Source organism: Pseudomassariella vexata (assembly GCF_002105095.1).
Source record: "Pseudomassariella vexata strain CBS 129021 chromosome Unknown BCR38scaffold_4, whole genome shotgun sequence".
NCBI classification, from domain to species: Eukaryota; Fungi; Ascomycota; class Sordariomycetes; order Amphisphaeriales; family Pseudomassariaceae; genus Pseudomassariella; species Pseudomassariella vexata.
The window spans coordinates 1,184,637-1,200,856 of record NW_024467959.1 but is presented as its reverse complement, the minus strand read 5'-3'; the positions used below and the strand labels follow the sequence as shown (position 1 = coordinate 1,200,856).

Here is a 16,220-nt window from a genome sequence, read left to right as displayed (position 1 = left end):
GCTGAGGTGTCATATTTGAGGCGAGTTTGCTATCCAGGCGTTAAGTCGAGTCTTCCTACAAGGATACCATTCGCAGAAATTGCCGAGAATAATCATGTTATTGTATTTCGCGGAGGCGGATCATGGCCGGATGTTGACATTGCAATAACATCGGGTCGTCAAGCGACAATACTCATACCGGCATGGCCGTCGTTCCACGTCCTTGCCATGCTTGTCTCGTTTCGGCAGATAAGTAGGCTAGCTATATGTGTGAAGTATTGCCAGCTGAGAGTTGGGATGTTGGTTGGGTTACTAGGTCGCTAGAAGATTGTGACACATCATTTTTGGGGCGGGACTTGACGGCAGACCATGCCTATTTTGTAAGAAGACCAGCATTCTGCAATCTGCAAGGATCCCGGTTGACGGAAACTGCATCCCAAGCCTAGATGGGATCGCCGGTACAGGGAGATTGAGGGTGATATCGAGATTGGCGTCGTTGAAAGGGTCCCAGAGACCGGCGAGCCGGATCTTGGATGAACTGATGCTGGGTTTGCGCCAATACTACAATTATTTCATGTCAGGAGCTCATGTGTGATGCCCTTGCCTACTGATTGGCAAATCACATCGATATGACATTATGACGAAACAACAACCGGTCTGACTTAATATCACAGTTTGTGATATGTCGCTTTGTCAATGCTCACGACTATCCGTATCATTTCGGATACCACTCCGCAGTCCTGGCTCCTGAGTCCTGAGAGGTGAAATAGTGGAGATGGGCTTGCAGAGGAAAGGCGGGAACATCTGGCATCCGTACGATGCGATGTTAGGGATCTATTTATCGTTCCAAGATCTAGCGTCTGCAAGACGGTAGATGGTGTGGGGGCGTTGGCCACCGTTCATGCCATCTAGTATATTGATGGCATGTTTGGATGCGACTTCACGGTCTGCAAATAATTTGGCCGCAAACAGGATACCTGGTGTGGTGTAGAATCTCGCGTAGACTTTCAAATCGCAAGCATCTGATTCTGTCCCGCAGTGAACGTCAAGCCAGAAAATTAGACCACGAGGAAGTATGGGAGACATTTCCGCAATGAAAAGGCTCTATGTACATAGCCCTAGGGTAGCTGTGATGTATCACACCTGGGGGACCCGCATTGCTGCAGCCTATCCATTGTCAACGGAAACAAGAGTCTAGCTCCCGCATGCAAACCACATGGCATCGAGCCAGCTCGGCCTGATTTTCGCTGGGATATACTCATGGCTTAGCGACGCCACTAGGTCTAACCCGGTCCCGGGGACGGCCGCAGACCATTTCTAACCTGCTGACCACAGAACCAGACCACCGGGACGAATCAAGACACTCCAAAATGCTGACTTATCACCTGCCTGCCGACACACCGCTTTGCACCCAGCAACAACGGACCCGCGTTTCCGGTCAAGAGAATCGTGCAACAGTCCCTATTTCGCGTACGTGACTTGTCGTTCGTTTGGACAAGTCTCGAATCGGATGGCGAGGGAGCTCCCGTCCCGTTCCTGCCAACAGTGGCGAAGTTTCGATCACGTCGAGTCGTAGTCAACTAAACAATGACATGGCAAGGTCACAGGGTTGGGCTCGCTGTAAGGCACATCGTACGTGCCCCCTGTTGTGTCCCCGAGCCGTTGACTCCAATCAAATGTAGCAGAACTGCCTGATGCGGCTATTTGCAGCGAGCCGTCAGCTAGTGTCGAAAGGGTCAGAAAAACGCTGCATGTTGCATATGCCAATAGTCTCCTCAACCTAGCGTTTCATGACAGGTAGCTTGCAGGTTACCTGAGAAAACAAGGACCTCAAACGCGGTGACGTTCGTTGCTTTTGAGTCCGCAGCCGGGGACTGGCAGGTCGAGACAGACTCAGGTAGATCGTCATGATTGTCTCTACTTAGTCATTCGATACCCAAATGTACGTCGAGTCACGACCACAACTTTGTGGAACGGATAAGTAACCCTACCCCGAGTGGGCTGACTGGCTCAGCCCTTGCTTCCAGTGTGCTACTGTTGATTGATAACTAGCCATGGACCAATAACTTTCGCGGGCTCTTTCACAGGCGCAGCCAACCCCTCTCCACGAACTAACGATTTCAGCTGAAGCTACAGAGTCATCGTTTGCCGGAGCAATCAGCTGTCACCGGGCCTGTGGGGTTTTCCATCCAAATAAAAAGCAACTTCCCATCAGCAATTACAGGCCTATCAGGATCCTGATCGCTGACGACTACCTTCAGCTCTCCCGACTGTTTCCCCTTGGGAAGGTTCGACCTTCATCAATCAGACCCTGGATACAAGACAAACGATAGGCTGTCTTGTTATCGAACGACCAGCTACAACTGTATGAGACGACCTCGAGTATCTTGCCTCGTGTCAAGACATCCGTTCCACGGTGAGGGACACTGGTCAGACATTTCCTAGTGGCATCAGGACAGACCAGCTTATAATCCGTCGGCACCCGACGCTCGCTCAGGCGTTTCCGGTTCTTTTCTCGTTTTCTTCTATGCTTCCCAACGACCTGTCACATGCAACCGCATCTCGTGACAATGACGTTGATAAGAGAGGGTCTGGAAATCCCTTCAGACCCGGAATGGCGCAATATTTGTATGCATGTATGTACGCGACGAACTGAACACTTTGGGGTTTCCACTCGGTCAACAGCCCCAAGTCTTTGACAGCAGCCCATTGTGTGCCCTTTTGCTGCAGCGAGCCGCGAGTGGAGCCCGATCTCGCTCGCCGCGATCATTGGGTGCGATGGACTGCCTGCCCGCCCAGCCCGGCGCTTTGGCCGGGGCATTCGTTGTGTTCGGTATGCCATGACTTTGCTGACTTCCGTCCGTCCACCGTGGTCTTCGATACCAAATTTTTATTAGTGGCAACCTGCCCAAGGCAAGAAGACCGAGTTACCGCTGAGCAATATGTCAAGTGTATGCCGGATAGATAAGTCATGATGGACGGATACCTTGTCTATGAAGAATCAAGTGACGAACGCAGCTTCGTACAAAGTACCAGAATAGAATATCGGATGAATCAGGGTTCCTCATTGTGTTATACTAGTTGAATCATTATTCTCTAAGCCCTCCTCGAAGTATATGCAACAAACATACTCTGAAACATAGATGATGATCATGGCCCATGGTGTCCAAAGTCAACAACGACTACACCACAGTACAGTTGGTGCCTGTGGTGTAATTCTGGGTATCCCAAATCAAGAGAAATACTGACGACTGTAACAGATATGATTGATGTCCCATCAATCTGATGCCTGTCCTGTTGCTCCATCATCAGACTGACATACATTCCGTCATGACAGCGTCTCCGACGCGAGAGTCCCGAAGGTGGTGGTACTCTTCCCCCGAGTAGTTGTGCAGCGCGATGATACAATTCCCAATTTCTCACAGATATGCCCGTCGCCCGCTTTTTCGTGTCTTTGTACCCGACTGATGAGAATAAAACTCCGAGCCTACGGGGTTCCCCTATACGAGTGACGAATAAAATGCAGTTTGTCCCCATCTGTTGGGGACAGCAGCGCAGAGGGGGCCAGATGGAGAAAATAAAAGGCCAAAAAATATGAAAACCGAGTGGATGAAAATGACGAATCTGCAGCCTTGCGCAAACAACACGGTCGGCCGCCTCTCGCCAACACGAACCCATCCCCGAAGTTTGCTCCGAGAAACTCGTGCCGTGTTACCATGCAGTCATGTCATTCCCGGTTCATCGCAGGACCTTTTCGATGCGGACCAAAATGACACCACGTGTCGGGTTGCCCTTGGGGTCGATGAGGTGGATGAAGCGGTAGCCCGGCCTCAGGCGGTCGAGACGGATACATGCCCAAGCTGCGAAGGGGTCACGATTGATACTGACGAGCCGGGGAGCGTCGTCTTCGACTTTGAACCTGGTTTGAGGAATATGCATTAGCTAGGGCAAGGTAAATGGGAGTAGCACAAGTTCCTAGGGCTAATCTGCAACCATGGTTACACTGCGCTTGCAGGCCAAGACGTCAAAGCAGCTTTCCTTCCCGTCTGCTGGTGAATTGACGGACCGTTGCGCATGCCAACTCAACCTGCTGCTCGCTTGACAGCATGCTACGTGCGGTTCATTGGCCGTAATGGTGGGTGGAGTACCGACATTTCGGATCGTCATGTAGGCAAGCTTGTGATAGATGGCCTAGGACAACAACGCCAAGATAGGGTAGAGAACGTGACGACACAAGAGAACGGAAAATCCTTACCTCACAAAGCTAAGCTGCTCCACCACCTTCGGAATGCCAACAAACTCCATGATGTTCTTGCTACCGAAGTCGGGATGATCCGTCTTGCCCGGAGCTGTCTTCTGCTTCCACTCGTCGTGCGCGCGGCCGCCCCCCTCGATACTGGCGCCAGACCGCTCCTCGGGCTTCTCGACATGCAGTTCGCACTTGACGAAAGGACGGAACGACCTCGTGTTGCCACTGGAAATACCAATGCCGGTGCCCTCTGGCAGCGGGATGTGCTGGCCAGCAAGGAATGTGATGCGCAGATCTAGACTGCGGTGAGGAATGGCATCGGCTTGCGACGTCGCCACGTCCTCGCTCCTATAGCCTGGTGGCTTCAACACCCATCCATTCTCACCTGAAAACATGGCCTCGTTGAGCATCATGCCCTCGTCCCACGACTGCCAATTCATCGCCACCATCTGGACTCCTTTCCGCCAAAACAGTGACGGATCCAAATTCGATGAGTCAAAGCGCAACCCCTTGGGGAATGCACGCATGAAGAAGTCTCGGTTATGTGTGAACATGTGACTGTGCTTGGTCGAGTGTAATTCCAATATTCTCTTCTCGCTTATCGAGAAAATATGCGACGGAACCTTGGCAGCAGGCGAGTCAAAGCTCTTGAAATGCTCGCTATGCGTATAGATAGCCAGCGCACCGAGCGTGTCTCCAATCACGGACTTGGGTTTTTTGGCGGGAGCACCAAGTCTCTCATCTTCCGATCCTGAAGCATCGTCCTCCAGCGTTGAACTGGGAGCCAAAGTAGACATCGTCGATGACAGATCCACATTCGAGGCTGCTTTCTTGACCTTGATGAGTATTTTGTTGAGGAGGTCCCCGAGCTTTGGCATTTGACCCTTAGGGCAACTATCGTGAGGTTTGTCAATAAGCAATCCATCCCATTCCTCCTTCATGATCTGCACCATGATTTCCTGCTGCTCGAGATCGGCGTGTACTTCTAAGCTGACAATAATAGGGAGGCTGGTTTTCACAAACGCACTCTCGCGAATGGCCCTGCAGACTTCTCGAAAACCAACGGGATATGTGAGAGTATAGCCGTGCATAACGATGGGCTCATTCCTGCGGAACGACTGTTTCGACCTGGGCCGTGACTGAGTGGATTCTAGCCTGTCCGAGACAGTCGAAGGGTCCAGACTCGAGACACTTTCGCGGCCAAATGCGGGCAGGTCTGCTGGTGTGGAGGTGACGGCACGGGCTTCGGGCTGGAGTTGGTCCTCGGCTATCAAGTTTTTGGCATGCTTGAACTTTTCCTCCACTACATCCATCAGAGTCGCTGCAGCGCTGTGGAGACTGCTGCCGGAAAGATGGCGTGTATGGTCTTGTTTCGATCGCGATTTGGGGGACCTGTCCGGACTTGAGTCAGGAGAGTCCCCATCCCATACATCAATTTCCACACAACGGCATCCTCGAAGAAGTACCTTTGTGTACGCATCAGCGCTGCTCCTCCCAGACAGCTGATTGCCGGATAGATAAGTGTTATGACTGCTGCTGATGAAGTAATTGCTGATGGGCTTCGATAGATCTTTGTTTTCAATTGATGCAGGCTGTTCTGCCTCAAGCCCGTACTTGAGCCACCAAACTTCCAGGAATTGCTCGAATTTGTACCTTTCCTGGTTTAATTTTGGTGCTGTCTCGCCTTGGTTGTGGATGAGAAAGTCCTGAAACTTTTCACGAGATAATAACAACTCCCCCCTTCGCAAGTAATCGTACTGCTTTCTCAAGTGTTTTTGTATGGCGGCGCTCAAGTAAATGTCCTTCCTGGTGTCACCAGGTCCATCTCCATCATCTCCATGGAGGTGGATAACGGTCGGGGACATGAACATGGCCAGGTCGACTGCCCTCTTGAGAGCTTGTAGGGTGTGCACGCCATTGGCGGCGTTCATGGTTAGGCGGCGCCGTAGCGTCAAAGCGTTCGCCGGCGCGTCCATCTCTGTGTCCTCGGAGGATTTCCGCACCTGATCAATACCGGCTGTCAGCAGATGCGCTTAAGTATAATGGCCACCTGCCCAGCTCTCGGCAAATTGATAAAGCGCTCTTGTGAAGGGATTTATTTGACTGACCGAAAAACACATAAATATTGATTGTGTAAGAATCTGCAGTAACGAGGCTGCTATCGCGTGTTTGCCGTAATGAGGCTCGAAAGAGGTTTGTGGTTGTGCATTTGAGCAACGAGGGAGGGAAGGCTGCGTATCTACCATACGCTCAACATGTTCTCGTTCGCGGTGTTCAGAGCAGGAGGTCGTGGGCAGACAGAGGAACAGGCAAAAAAAAAAGTTGCTGGAAAACGCTCGGAAGGCCAGACACAGAAGAAAGAGAAATGGGTATAGGAAGAGAACAATTTCGCGTGGTGGAAGAGCTTTCGCGTTGCTTGAAGTAAGCAGACCAAGCCAGGGGATGAGTTCAGCTAGGGCCAGCCTCGCCCCGCGAGCAGGGATGAGATGTGGTACCAAATGTCGGGGTTCAGCCAATGGATCAGTGCAGGCGGATCTTCAAACTGGCGTTTTTGGAGCCGTCCAAATTGTTGATAACTCGTAGGGCTGTTGCCAAGTCGAAGGGCAGCCGCCCAAGCCGTACCCGTATGCACGTCAAGAGGACTAATAGATCATGTTCAGGTCCTAGTATAAGAGGCAAACTGGCATACGGGTTGTTGAGAATGTCGGCAGAAGCCACACGACGGATAGGTGCGAAAGCAGGCCACAGAGCCTAGGCTCCAACAGATCCGATAAGGGGATGCAATCGCTGTCTCCAAGTAAAAGGAGGCCTTGGTTCCAGGGTTGGTGGTCGTCGGTTGACGTTGAACCCGCTTATAGTGGGGCCTAGGACTCCGTGGCAGACGATTTCTCGAACAGTCCTATGGCCCCAAAACTGGCCATAGAGACGCAAGCGAGACTCTTTCGATTCTACCTCGAATTCGTGATGATCCCGGGGGCTGGGGGGATGTAGGGCCTGTTTGAAAGAGGCTCAGTCCAATTAAAGGTCGATGTTGAGGGTTACTGTTTCTATTTTTTGTTGAAGCTCGAACCGGCGACTCCGCAACTCTCGAATTGGCAACTCTGAACCTGGTAGTTCCCTGTAACCAAATATTTACTTGTCGGGACGGCTCATAAGCTCATCAAAGGGGCTTCAATGTTGTGGGAACCATTTTGCTTTCAGTCTCACTAAAGAATAGCTTTGCGTTCGAATTGGCAATTGTCAAAGCCTTGAAGGCTTGAAGCCCAAGTTGATTTAGGCATCCATTCTTTGTTTCTTTCGTAATTGTTCGGTCTCCAATTGGCTCTAGGTCAGCTGCAGTACCAGCCTGTCAGGCTGACTCCTATGGAAGCATTGCGCTAGAGGTCTCCTTTGGGCGGAGTGGCACGCCTCAAGCGACGTTGCTTGGCATGATTTGATAGGAGATGGACAGGATAGTTGTAAATCCCAACAACCTCACATCTCAAGCCTACGAAAGTTAGGTTGACGCCTATGCTGATTTGGAGCAGTTTCTTCTCGTTGGATTGATAAGTTACGTACACATACATATTGTCAGGCCGGATTTCTGGTACGAAGGTGAGGCGCACTTGCCAACACATATTATGTATTAATCGGTGCACCTGGGTAAAATAATTAGCTTATGCGGGTCTTCATACCTATTTCGCACAATAAAATACCCAGTTATCCAGTTATCCTGTACTATCAGACTCGATATGTTATTTATTCTGCTATTAGCCTTGCATGACTTCAACCGGGAGGGGCCTCGGGAGGCTCTCATGGAAAGAACCCGACTCAACAACGACGTCATTTTTTTGAAGACCAAATTAGGTCAAAAGTGGAGTACAAGGCTTTTTTTAGAGCCCATTTTCTCAACACCGCCACATAAATTCTTTGTAAATGACGGACATCATGACCAGTGTCATGGTATTCGGTCTCGACTTGGCTTGAGCACATCTTGCTTTCCAACAGAGAAATTCTCGAAATGCCAGAGAAGTCACGCGAGGAGTACGAGGCCGAAGTGCGATCCTGGGGCTTCAAGACCGTATTCACCTGGACTGATTCCAGGTGAGTTTGAGACTGGGTGGGTGGCTTTAATGTCGCCTGTCGCCCGCCACATCAGGCTATGCGCAAGGCTGATTGACTCAGCAACGCCCATTACAGCCCACACTCACACAGCGGTCTCACCACTCACCTGATCACTCGGGGACAGCTAACAATCTCGTACCCCGAGGACGCCCACCCCGAAAAGAGGACTTATACTGTGGGCGACCGCGTTGATGTTAACGCCGGACGAGTCCACGAAGTTTGGATCGGCAGCGAAGGCTGTACTTATGTGATCGGCGAATAGATATACCCTCTAGCATCATAGCGTCCTCGCCTCAGCACGATATGACGAACGGATGCTTGTTCCAGATCAAAACTTTGGCCATCGGGCAACCGGCCTCGTTCCGATTTTGTTATTAGGAAATCTGCCGATGACTTTCGGGTTTCTAAGCTAAAGCATTCTTTTGCCGGAGGTTCAACGTCTCGGATATTGAACCCACTTCGTACAGCATCTCATTCAAAAGACGGGACGAACGGAATTGTGGATCTTTTCTGGTGGTTTAGTCTTAGAGTTGAGGTGACGGGCGAGCCAGGCCTATTTGACGACCTGGGATGGTAGCAGGTGCTGGAACAGCCCTCTTTTGTTGATGGATCAACACTGCGCCTTCATGCAGCTTCTGTTATGTGTGCCAAAGGGCGACTTTCGTTTTGCTGGCCTGCGTCTCGCACGAGTTGCTGAAACGACAATAATGATTGGAAGGATGGGTGTGTCAGTAGCTGCGATCACGCTATGCGCTTATTCTCTTGAATCAGATCCCTGTCAGCTGAATGATGGGAATTATGACTGAAGCAACCACAGTTAACGAAGCTTGCTCTGTTATTGTTTTCGACCGTGAATATCTGACACGCGCTCGCTGGTCTCAAGCGCGCTATGTACAGTTGCCTGTCAAATCGCCGGTTGCACTACCCTTGACCGTTGTCTATCTCGTCGGCTTTTGTAAAAACAACAACTGAATACTTGTCAACTCCTGTTGCTTCAGCCTGGAATGGCCAGCTTCAGAAGATTGGAGATAGCGGCCTCAGTACCAAGAAGACAGCATTAAGGGAACAATAGCCGGAACAGAAGAAAGGTATCGGCCAGGGACCTCAGGCCCTGCCGGCCGAGGAGAATTGCGGGGAGGCTTCTTATCGCAGACTTTCCTAAACGCTTGCGGCTGTACTGAGAAGGCTCACCTTCAGAGATCCATCGCCTACTGACATAATTGCCGCCCGCGCGTTGCAGAGGTGGCAGCAAGCCGTAACAGTTCATGCGACTGGGGGCACGAGTTTCGGGTGGTGCCAAGCGTTGCATCCAATCATATTTGCTTGAGCTTAGTCAATGGCAGCAAGTTCGGACAAACCAGTGCTCTCTGTCGGGCGACAGCCTGGTTGACCTGATGAACACGCTCATGCTTAGGGATGACCGACCGTAACCGTATTGCGCGTTTTCGGTCGAGGAGGAGATGAGGGAATCCCAATTTGGCAGTGTTCAATCTTACTGTGTAGACGTTGACGCTTGACGCACCCGGAACGCTGGCTGACGATCTATTGAAATAAGTACCAGAGCTGACAGCCCGGGCAACAACCTTGGAAGCCGCTTATCTTTATTTCCGACTGGCTTCGCTTAAGGATCGACGTCAAGGTTATGGCAGATTACTTTCATTACTCTCCGAATCCTCGGGTTTGATTCCTATTGAGGTCATGGCATTTATTCTTTGCCGTTTCTCTATGAAAACTGTCGTGAGATTTGTTATGAGTTGAGTTCCATCAGTCTCGGCTTCGGAGAATTGTCGACACCGAGATCATCGCGAAGAGCTGAGAGTTCAGACGGTCATCATTCCAGGCTTTGACCGCTGGCGATGTCGGCGACTAAAGTTGTCTCGATGCGTTCAGCAAGTGCGTTGTTGCGAGTCAAGTCTCTGGTCGAGACCGCTCGTTGAAAGGCAAAATGATACATCTGGCTTCGATTTTGACTTCGGGAACACTGACAGCTCGGGGCGCCAGAACGAATCGGGCCTGGTATCATCGGACTTGTGCCGAAGCATGTTTCGTGGCTTTGCATCTACTGCTTCAATGTGGAGTTCCAATCTCACGTCTAACCGCTCCACCAATATCTATCATTGATTCATCTTCTTGACGCGATGTTCACTACTACTATACCTTCATTCATTGTCTTATTAGATAAATACCCACTATAGCCCACAAAAACGTCGTACGCACGCTCGAAACGATAATTGTTCGTGATGTTCTTCGTGTCTGGAACATAGCCAAGCTGTAGGCATGATAAATGGTGTATGAGAATCAGGTCATATCAGCGTTTGTCTGATTGTTATATTGGAATAACGTATCATGCCGTATTCTCGCACCGCGCCGTGTCGTCCTATCATCTGCTTTGTTGGTGGCGTTTGCGTTGCTGTCAACGACTAGCTTGCCTACTCGCAATCTAAAAGCCTGGTTTCGCTAAAAATGTGCTGAACATGACGTTCACAACGCTCCTGAGAAGCTGAACTTGAAAGTTCGTCAGCCTCCGTGTGGGGTAAAGAGGGTCAGAGTATGCACAACGGGATACATCCGAGCAGATTGGTTGGCTAGGACCCCCAACCAACGGCCGCGGATTGAGGCAAGATACAGGCCTTGACCTTGTTTCTGACCAGCCACACTATAGACATATCCAGATTCCGGCGTCAAAATAGAAGTACTAACGGACTCGACTCGGGTTTAATTCTGTAACGTGAGCCATTGACTCATGGTTTGTGGGAAACTACGAAGCAATCGCAGCAGACTTCTCATGCCCCAAGAGGTCGCAATTGCATCTTTGAGATGATTAAATTACGGAGTGACATCGCATCTACAGCGGATGAGCACGCCTCTGAACATTCTCTGCAAGCCTTGACCGGCCCTGCCGTGTTCGTCGCCCTGTGTCTGCCCTGTAGGCTGTTAATTACCGATCTTTAGAGCTGTCAACGCTGGTCGGTCTTGCAATGGCGAATTATCAACGGTGCCCCTTGAAAGCTGAAACAATCGAAGACATAGCCCACTGTCAGTCGCCTACACTTGCATTGTGACAGCCACAGCAGCAGCGAATTCTAGCGCCGACTGCTCTAAAAATGAGTACATCATCAGTGATCAAATTGTAAATAGTCGTACCTAGAAATGGAATTGTCAACGTTCCATGGTGGTGCTTGAGAACGCCCTTTTTGCACGACTGCGAAAATAAGGGTACGAGCCACAGCGAACCCACTGGCGCTACTGTGCTAGCATCGCACTTGGGAAAGCTTGCGCCAGTGTGCTCCTTAAACTGCACGGCAAGACAGGGATTGACAGATCATACGGCCAACAATAGAAGCTTACATCGATAGTACTAGCAATTTCGGCCGCTACATGGCCTGACAGCAATGACAGCGGCCCCTCTTTGTCCCCCTCCCAAGTACCCCTCAAGTCGCGTGCTAATGTGTGGATCTCGATTTTGCAGATCCCCATCCCATCCCGTTATCCGACACAAGCACTTCCAATTCAAGTTTCTGCTGCGTCCCTGACGAGTCGCAACCGTCACTTCCCACCGCCAGGCCCAACACGCCCGGTTCCCACAACCCACTCTCTTCCCTCTCCCAACTTCCCATGTCCTGGTTCGCCGTCCACTGAAGGGATAAAAGTGCTGGTGACCGAACGATGATCTCAAACAAACGCAAATAAAGCAGCAGGCTCTGCTGTATCGCGGCCCTACCGTCCCTCTTGAAAGTCTGAAAGTACTTGCTTTCACACGATCAACCTAGCGCCACTACTGTCCTCTGTTTACCCGGCTTCGTCACGTATACACAGGGCTTACCACTTCGTGATTTCTTGCTGAGCGCTGCACCAGGTGCATCTGCGGCATGGCACTGCTATCCGCCTAATAATACCCAGCCGTCTCATCGGCTCCCTTCATCGACAACACAATGGGCAATGCTCAGTCCTCGGTCGAAGGCTCTGAGAATGGCCCTGAGAAAGGTCCTGACAAGGTCCGCAGGACAACTCAGAAGCTGACCAAACCGCGAACCGGCAGCTATGCGGCAGCTGGCCTGTTGAATCCTAATGGCTCGGTCGACTCTCGCAGGCGCCTCTCGACCACGAGAACCTACTCACGTCCTTATGGCACTTCGCCCGCGTCGTCTCCTATGCTTCACCCTTCGGAAAATGGGTCCACGACTGGACAGGTGCACCTAGATGAGCCCACGGAGCCCGATTCAACGGGTCGCTTAACGAGGAATCTCTTCCGTTCACTGTCACAACTTTCCCGTCGCAGGTCACGGTCGCGAAAAGACAGCATTGGGGACAAACCCATTCCGGAGAGCACTCGGCCGAGCAGGGCCAGTTCTGTGAGTTACGCGGCTCCAGAAAGCTCTTACTATATACAAGCTGGCAATCTCAAGTATGTTTCAAGGTGCCTGGGCCATCGATGTGTTTCCAGCTAATAACAGCTTGTACACAGTTGGTCGGCAACAGTATCCCGTGTTTCAGCCAATTACGACCTCACGTCGTATGAGGGAAAGCGATTGTTGAATTTAGCTGAGGAGTCCCTGCACGAAGACAACTCGATCATGTCTGAAAGTCAATTCGAAGTTATCAAGCCGAGACGGAAAAGTATGATTTCCCAGGCCCCGGCTGAGCTCCCGCCGGCAGTAGCCATAGCGAGGGTGAATTCAGACCTCTCTCTCTACTCGACGCCCATGCGAAGACGATCACTCCTTCAGACTCCGGGGGTTGCAACGCGTGCGCCACCTGTTCCAGCACTCACTCCAAGAATGAAGGCAAGATACAGCTTGCCCTCAACTCCTGCACGTCGCGATTCATTCGATGGATTTGACGCATTCGAGGCAAGCATGCAGTCATTGGCCCTTCCGGCGAGCGACCCCGATTCCATACCTCGAGCAGCCACTCCGTGCGAAGAACCTTATCAACAGATGGGCGCTTTCAAGCTTGGCTCCTTGCGTATTACAAATGGCAGTCCGGCGAGGAGCCCAGCTCTCGACCACAACCAGTCCAAACACGAAGCCAGACAGATCGATGATTACTTTATCCCACAGAAGGAGGCGAATCACGTTGGGCCCGAAACGAAGACGACGACGTCGGATATCGTTACCGACAAGACGAAGGTGCAGAAGAGCCCTGTTCATTCCAGTCTTGCGTTTAACACTTCCCCCTGCCGCGGTTCTGAAGGCTCACCTTCTGTGTTTGAAGCACCGAAGTCGACATTTCCCACTTCAGCGTTTCCTAAGTTCCTCCCAGAGATACAATTGAGCCCGCTTTCACTGGAAGGTTCCGAAGCTGGCACGTCCGAGTTGCAGACCACGAGCAAACATACCGCAGCCGAAGACGAGCTATTCGAGGTGGAATCGCCAGATTCTCCACAGTTTGAGGTGTTGGACGTCCGCGTTGACCTCAGCGCCAAGTCCCTTCCGCCTCGACCAAGACTGATATCAGAGGATAGGGGTTCCCACGAGATCAGAAGAACCGACAGTGGTCTCGTCCCGAGTCCAATATCTGAATATTCGCATAAGGCCCTCGCAAAGGCAGACTCGGGATACAGCTCAAACGTCTCATTACGTTCTTTTTCAGCAAAGCCATCCATTGCGGAGAAGCGCCGCTCACCTGTGGCTGGGATAGAAATCCCGCCCAAAACTCCGCCGAAAGATCCCTTTGCTACAACTTATTCAAGTCCCACTGTGGTTGCCACACCAGCGACCACGGTTTCGAGACCTGTGATAAATGCGCCAGCTCCACCCGTTCCAGAAAAAGATCAGCCGTCCCTAGTGCGTCCAAGAGCATTGACAGAGGTACCTCAAACTGCTCGCCAACACTTTTGGCCTCGTCATCAAGTAAGCTGGTCCAAGAATTCAAGAAATGTGCCTTCGCCAATAAGCAGCCGCTTCCAAGATAGTGCCAAGCCGACCCAAGGGACGTCTCCTTTGAGCCCCACGAGCCCTGCCGCATCTCTTTCTGCCTTGAGCATTGGCAGTCGTGTGCGCAAACCTGGGAAGCTCCAGAGACTCTTGAGCGGCGCTACTCGTAAACCCCTGCCATTGCATGAGACGCATTCGCCGGGGCACAGGGACATTCCTGCAGTTTCGGAAGAAGTGCAAGCAAAATTTAGTCAACACACCGGCTTGTTCCCCTTACCATCCATGAGGTCAGCCCTGAAACCGGAGCCTAGCCAAGAGACCCTCGGAACGATTGTGAGCGTGGGCAGTTCCGAGATTCCTTTAGGGAAAGACGTACCACCACTGCCCACATTAGCCGACGATGAAAGTGAAGAGGGAGGCAAAGCACAACGCCAGGAACACACCTTGAAACATCAAAAAGTCTTTCGCAGCGCCTCGGCAGCTTCTCCTATCTCCTCAGCCCGCAAGTCTATCATTCGAAAGCCGGTGCCCATCCGCCAGCTCTCCGATGGTGGATTCCACCTAATAGCGTCTGGAACAGTTGACCATGCCCTGGGGACCAGAGGCCCATCTTTGGACTTGGTGCGGAAGAGTCTGGAGGCAGGCGCTTTCGATGCAACGTTTTCGGCCATGGCGAATGAGCGTGAGTCGTCTTTGACAATACCATCAAGTGTGGCCAGGTCAAACACGATGACGGCTCAGGTAGAGAGAGAATCTGAGACGCGCTATGCGGCCTCAGATGAGCCAGAGGTTCAGCCTTCCCCCGCTGTAGCTTCATGTACGTCCTTGGAGCCTCCAGCTGCCGCCGCGCATATCAGAAAACCCAGGACACCACCACCGGTCAGCATGAGGACGAGGAACATGGGATCCGTGCGAGTCCCTCCACCCCCCAGGCCACAGTCAACCCCACCGAACGCAGTTCAGCCTTGCGCTCTGCCTGCTCTGTCCCGCAAAACTAGCAGAGAGAGCATATACAGCTACCCTGCTGTGAGTGGCTCTGCGCCCATATCAAGACAAACGAGTCGAGAAAACATATACAGTTACCTACCAGTTCAGCAGCAATACCATGCTCGAGAACGGTCCATGACTGCACCTCCACCTCCTGCTCCGCCCATGAACCCTCGACGATCTCTCAGTTTTATGACCGAGAAGGGGGAGCATCGTAGACCTATCTGGGAAGTCCAGACGGACCATGGTGGTTCAACTTCTCAAACGTCTTCTGTGTCTCAAACCTACAACAGCTCACTTTCGTTCCAGCCGGGACAGCCAGTTGCTATCATGCTAAAGCCAAGGACGTCCCGGGAGTGGCAGGCTCCCATTGTGCCAACTCTTCGTCAAAGAGTCAGCTACGACGACTACAGTAATATTTTGGTCCAGGAGGAAGCCCAGAGCTTCTACCAGGACAATGGGCCTTACCCGTCGATGCCCAGGGCTGATGGCAACGTCTATGTTAGTGATCCTTGGAGCGGACGGCCGATGCCGCAACAATGGGACCAGTATGGCCGACCTCCACTTCAGGTCCCGCGTGGTCACCAGCGAAATGGCTGCCTCGATCAATTTGGAAACCCTGCGCCGTTCCGAGTATTGCACAGCTACAACTCTCCAGCATATAAAAACGTGCCCATCTGGGGCTAGTAACCGCTATCACGCACTGAATATCTTTTATTGGAGCGTCTCTAGCACTACTGCACGGAGTACCCACTTGAACTTTCCTTTCTGCAGCATCATTAATGATATCCCACATTTATCGGCGTTTGTCCAGCGTCACAGGGGACAGCCAGTCGCCCAGCTCGAATCGCATTCATTGAATACATGATTGGATTCTCGATTCTTTTCACCTTTCCTTGCGTATCTAGTCTAGCACTACAATTTATTGAACATCTAAGGGGAACAATGATGGATTTATTGCCGAATCCGGTTGATTTAGCTGGCGTTTTTGGGGTTCCCATTCAGGATAATCTTGGCAACAATTC

General features: G+C 51.6%; 4 protein-coding genes across 4 annotated transcripts; 2 read left to right on the top strand and 2 right to left on the bottom strand.

The window, feature by feature from the left end:
- Positions 1–3,005: 3,005 nt before the first annotated feature.
- On the bottom strand, positions 3,006–3,907 carry BCR38DRAFT_154453 (uncharacterized protein). The gene has a single exon (XM_040853741.1). The coding sequence runs from the start codon at positions 3,655–3,657 to the stop codon at positions 3,130–3,132; it is 528 nt and encodes a 175-aa protein (XP_040717921.1). The 5' UTR covers positions 3,658–3,907; the 3' UTR covers positions 3,006–3,129.
- Positions 3,718–6,093, bottom strand: BCR38DRAFT_456102 (PLC-like phosphodiesterase; the record flags this gene model as incomplete). Its single annotated transcript, XM_040861872.1, has 2 exons — positions 3,718–3,898; positions 4,235–6,093. The coding sequence occupies 2 exons, from the start codon at positions 6,091–6,093 to the stop codon at positions 3,718–3,720; spliced, it is 2,040 nt and encodes a 679-aa protein (XP_040717920.1).
- Positions 6,094–8,228: 2,135 nt separating this feature from the next.
- BCR38DRAFT_337972 (uncharacterized protein) lies at positions 8,229–8,594 on the top strand (the record flags this gene model as incomplete). The annotated part of the gene is made up of 2 exons (XM_040855575.1): positions 8,229–8,311; positions 8,393–8,594. The coding sequence occupies 2 exons, from the start codon at positions 8,229–8,231 to the stop codon at positions 8,592–8,594; spliced, it is 285 nt and encodes a 94-aa protein (XP_040717919.1).
- A 3,670-nt stretch (positions 8,595–12,264) lies between these two features.
- Positions 12,265–15,882, top strand: BCR38DRAFT_407283 (uncharacterized protein; the record flags this gene model as incomplete). The annotated part of the gene is made up of 2 exons (XM_040858151.1): positions 12,265–12,737; positions 12,798–15,882. The coding sequence occupies 2 exons, from the start codon at positions 12,265–12,267 to the stop codon at positions 15,880–15,882; spliced, it is 3,558 nt and encodes a 1,185-aa protein (XP_040717918.1).
- Between the last annotated feature and the right edge of the window lie 338 nt (positions 15,883–16,220).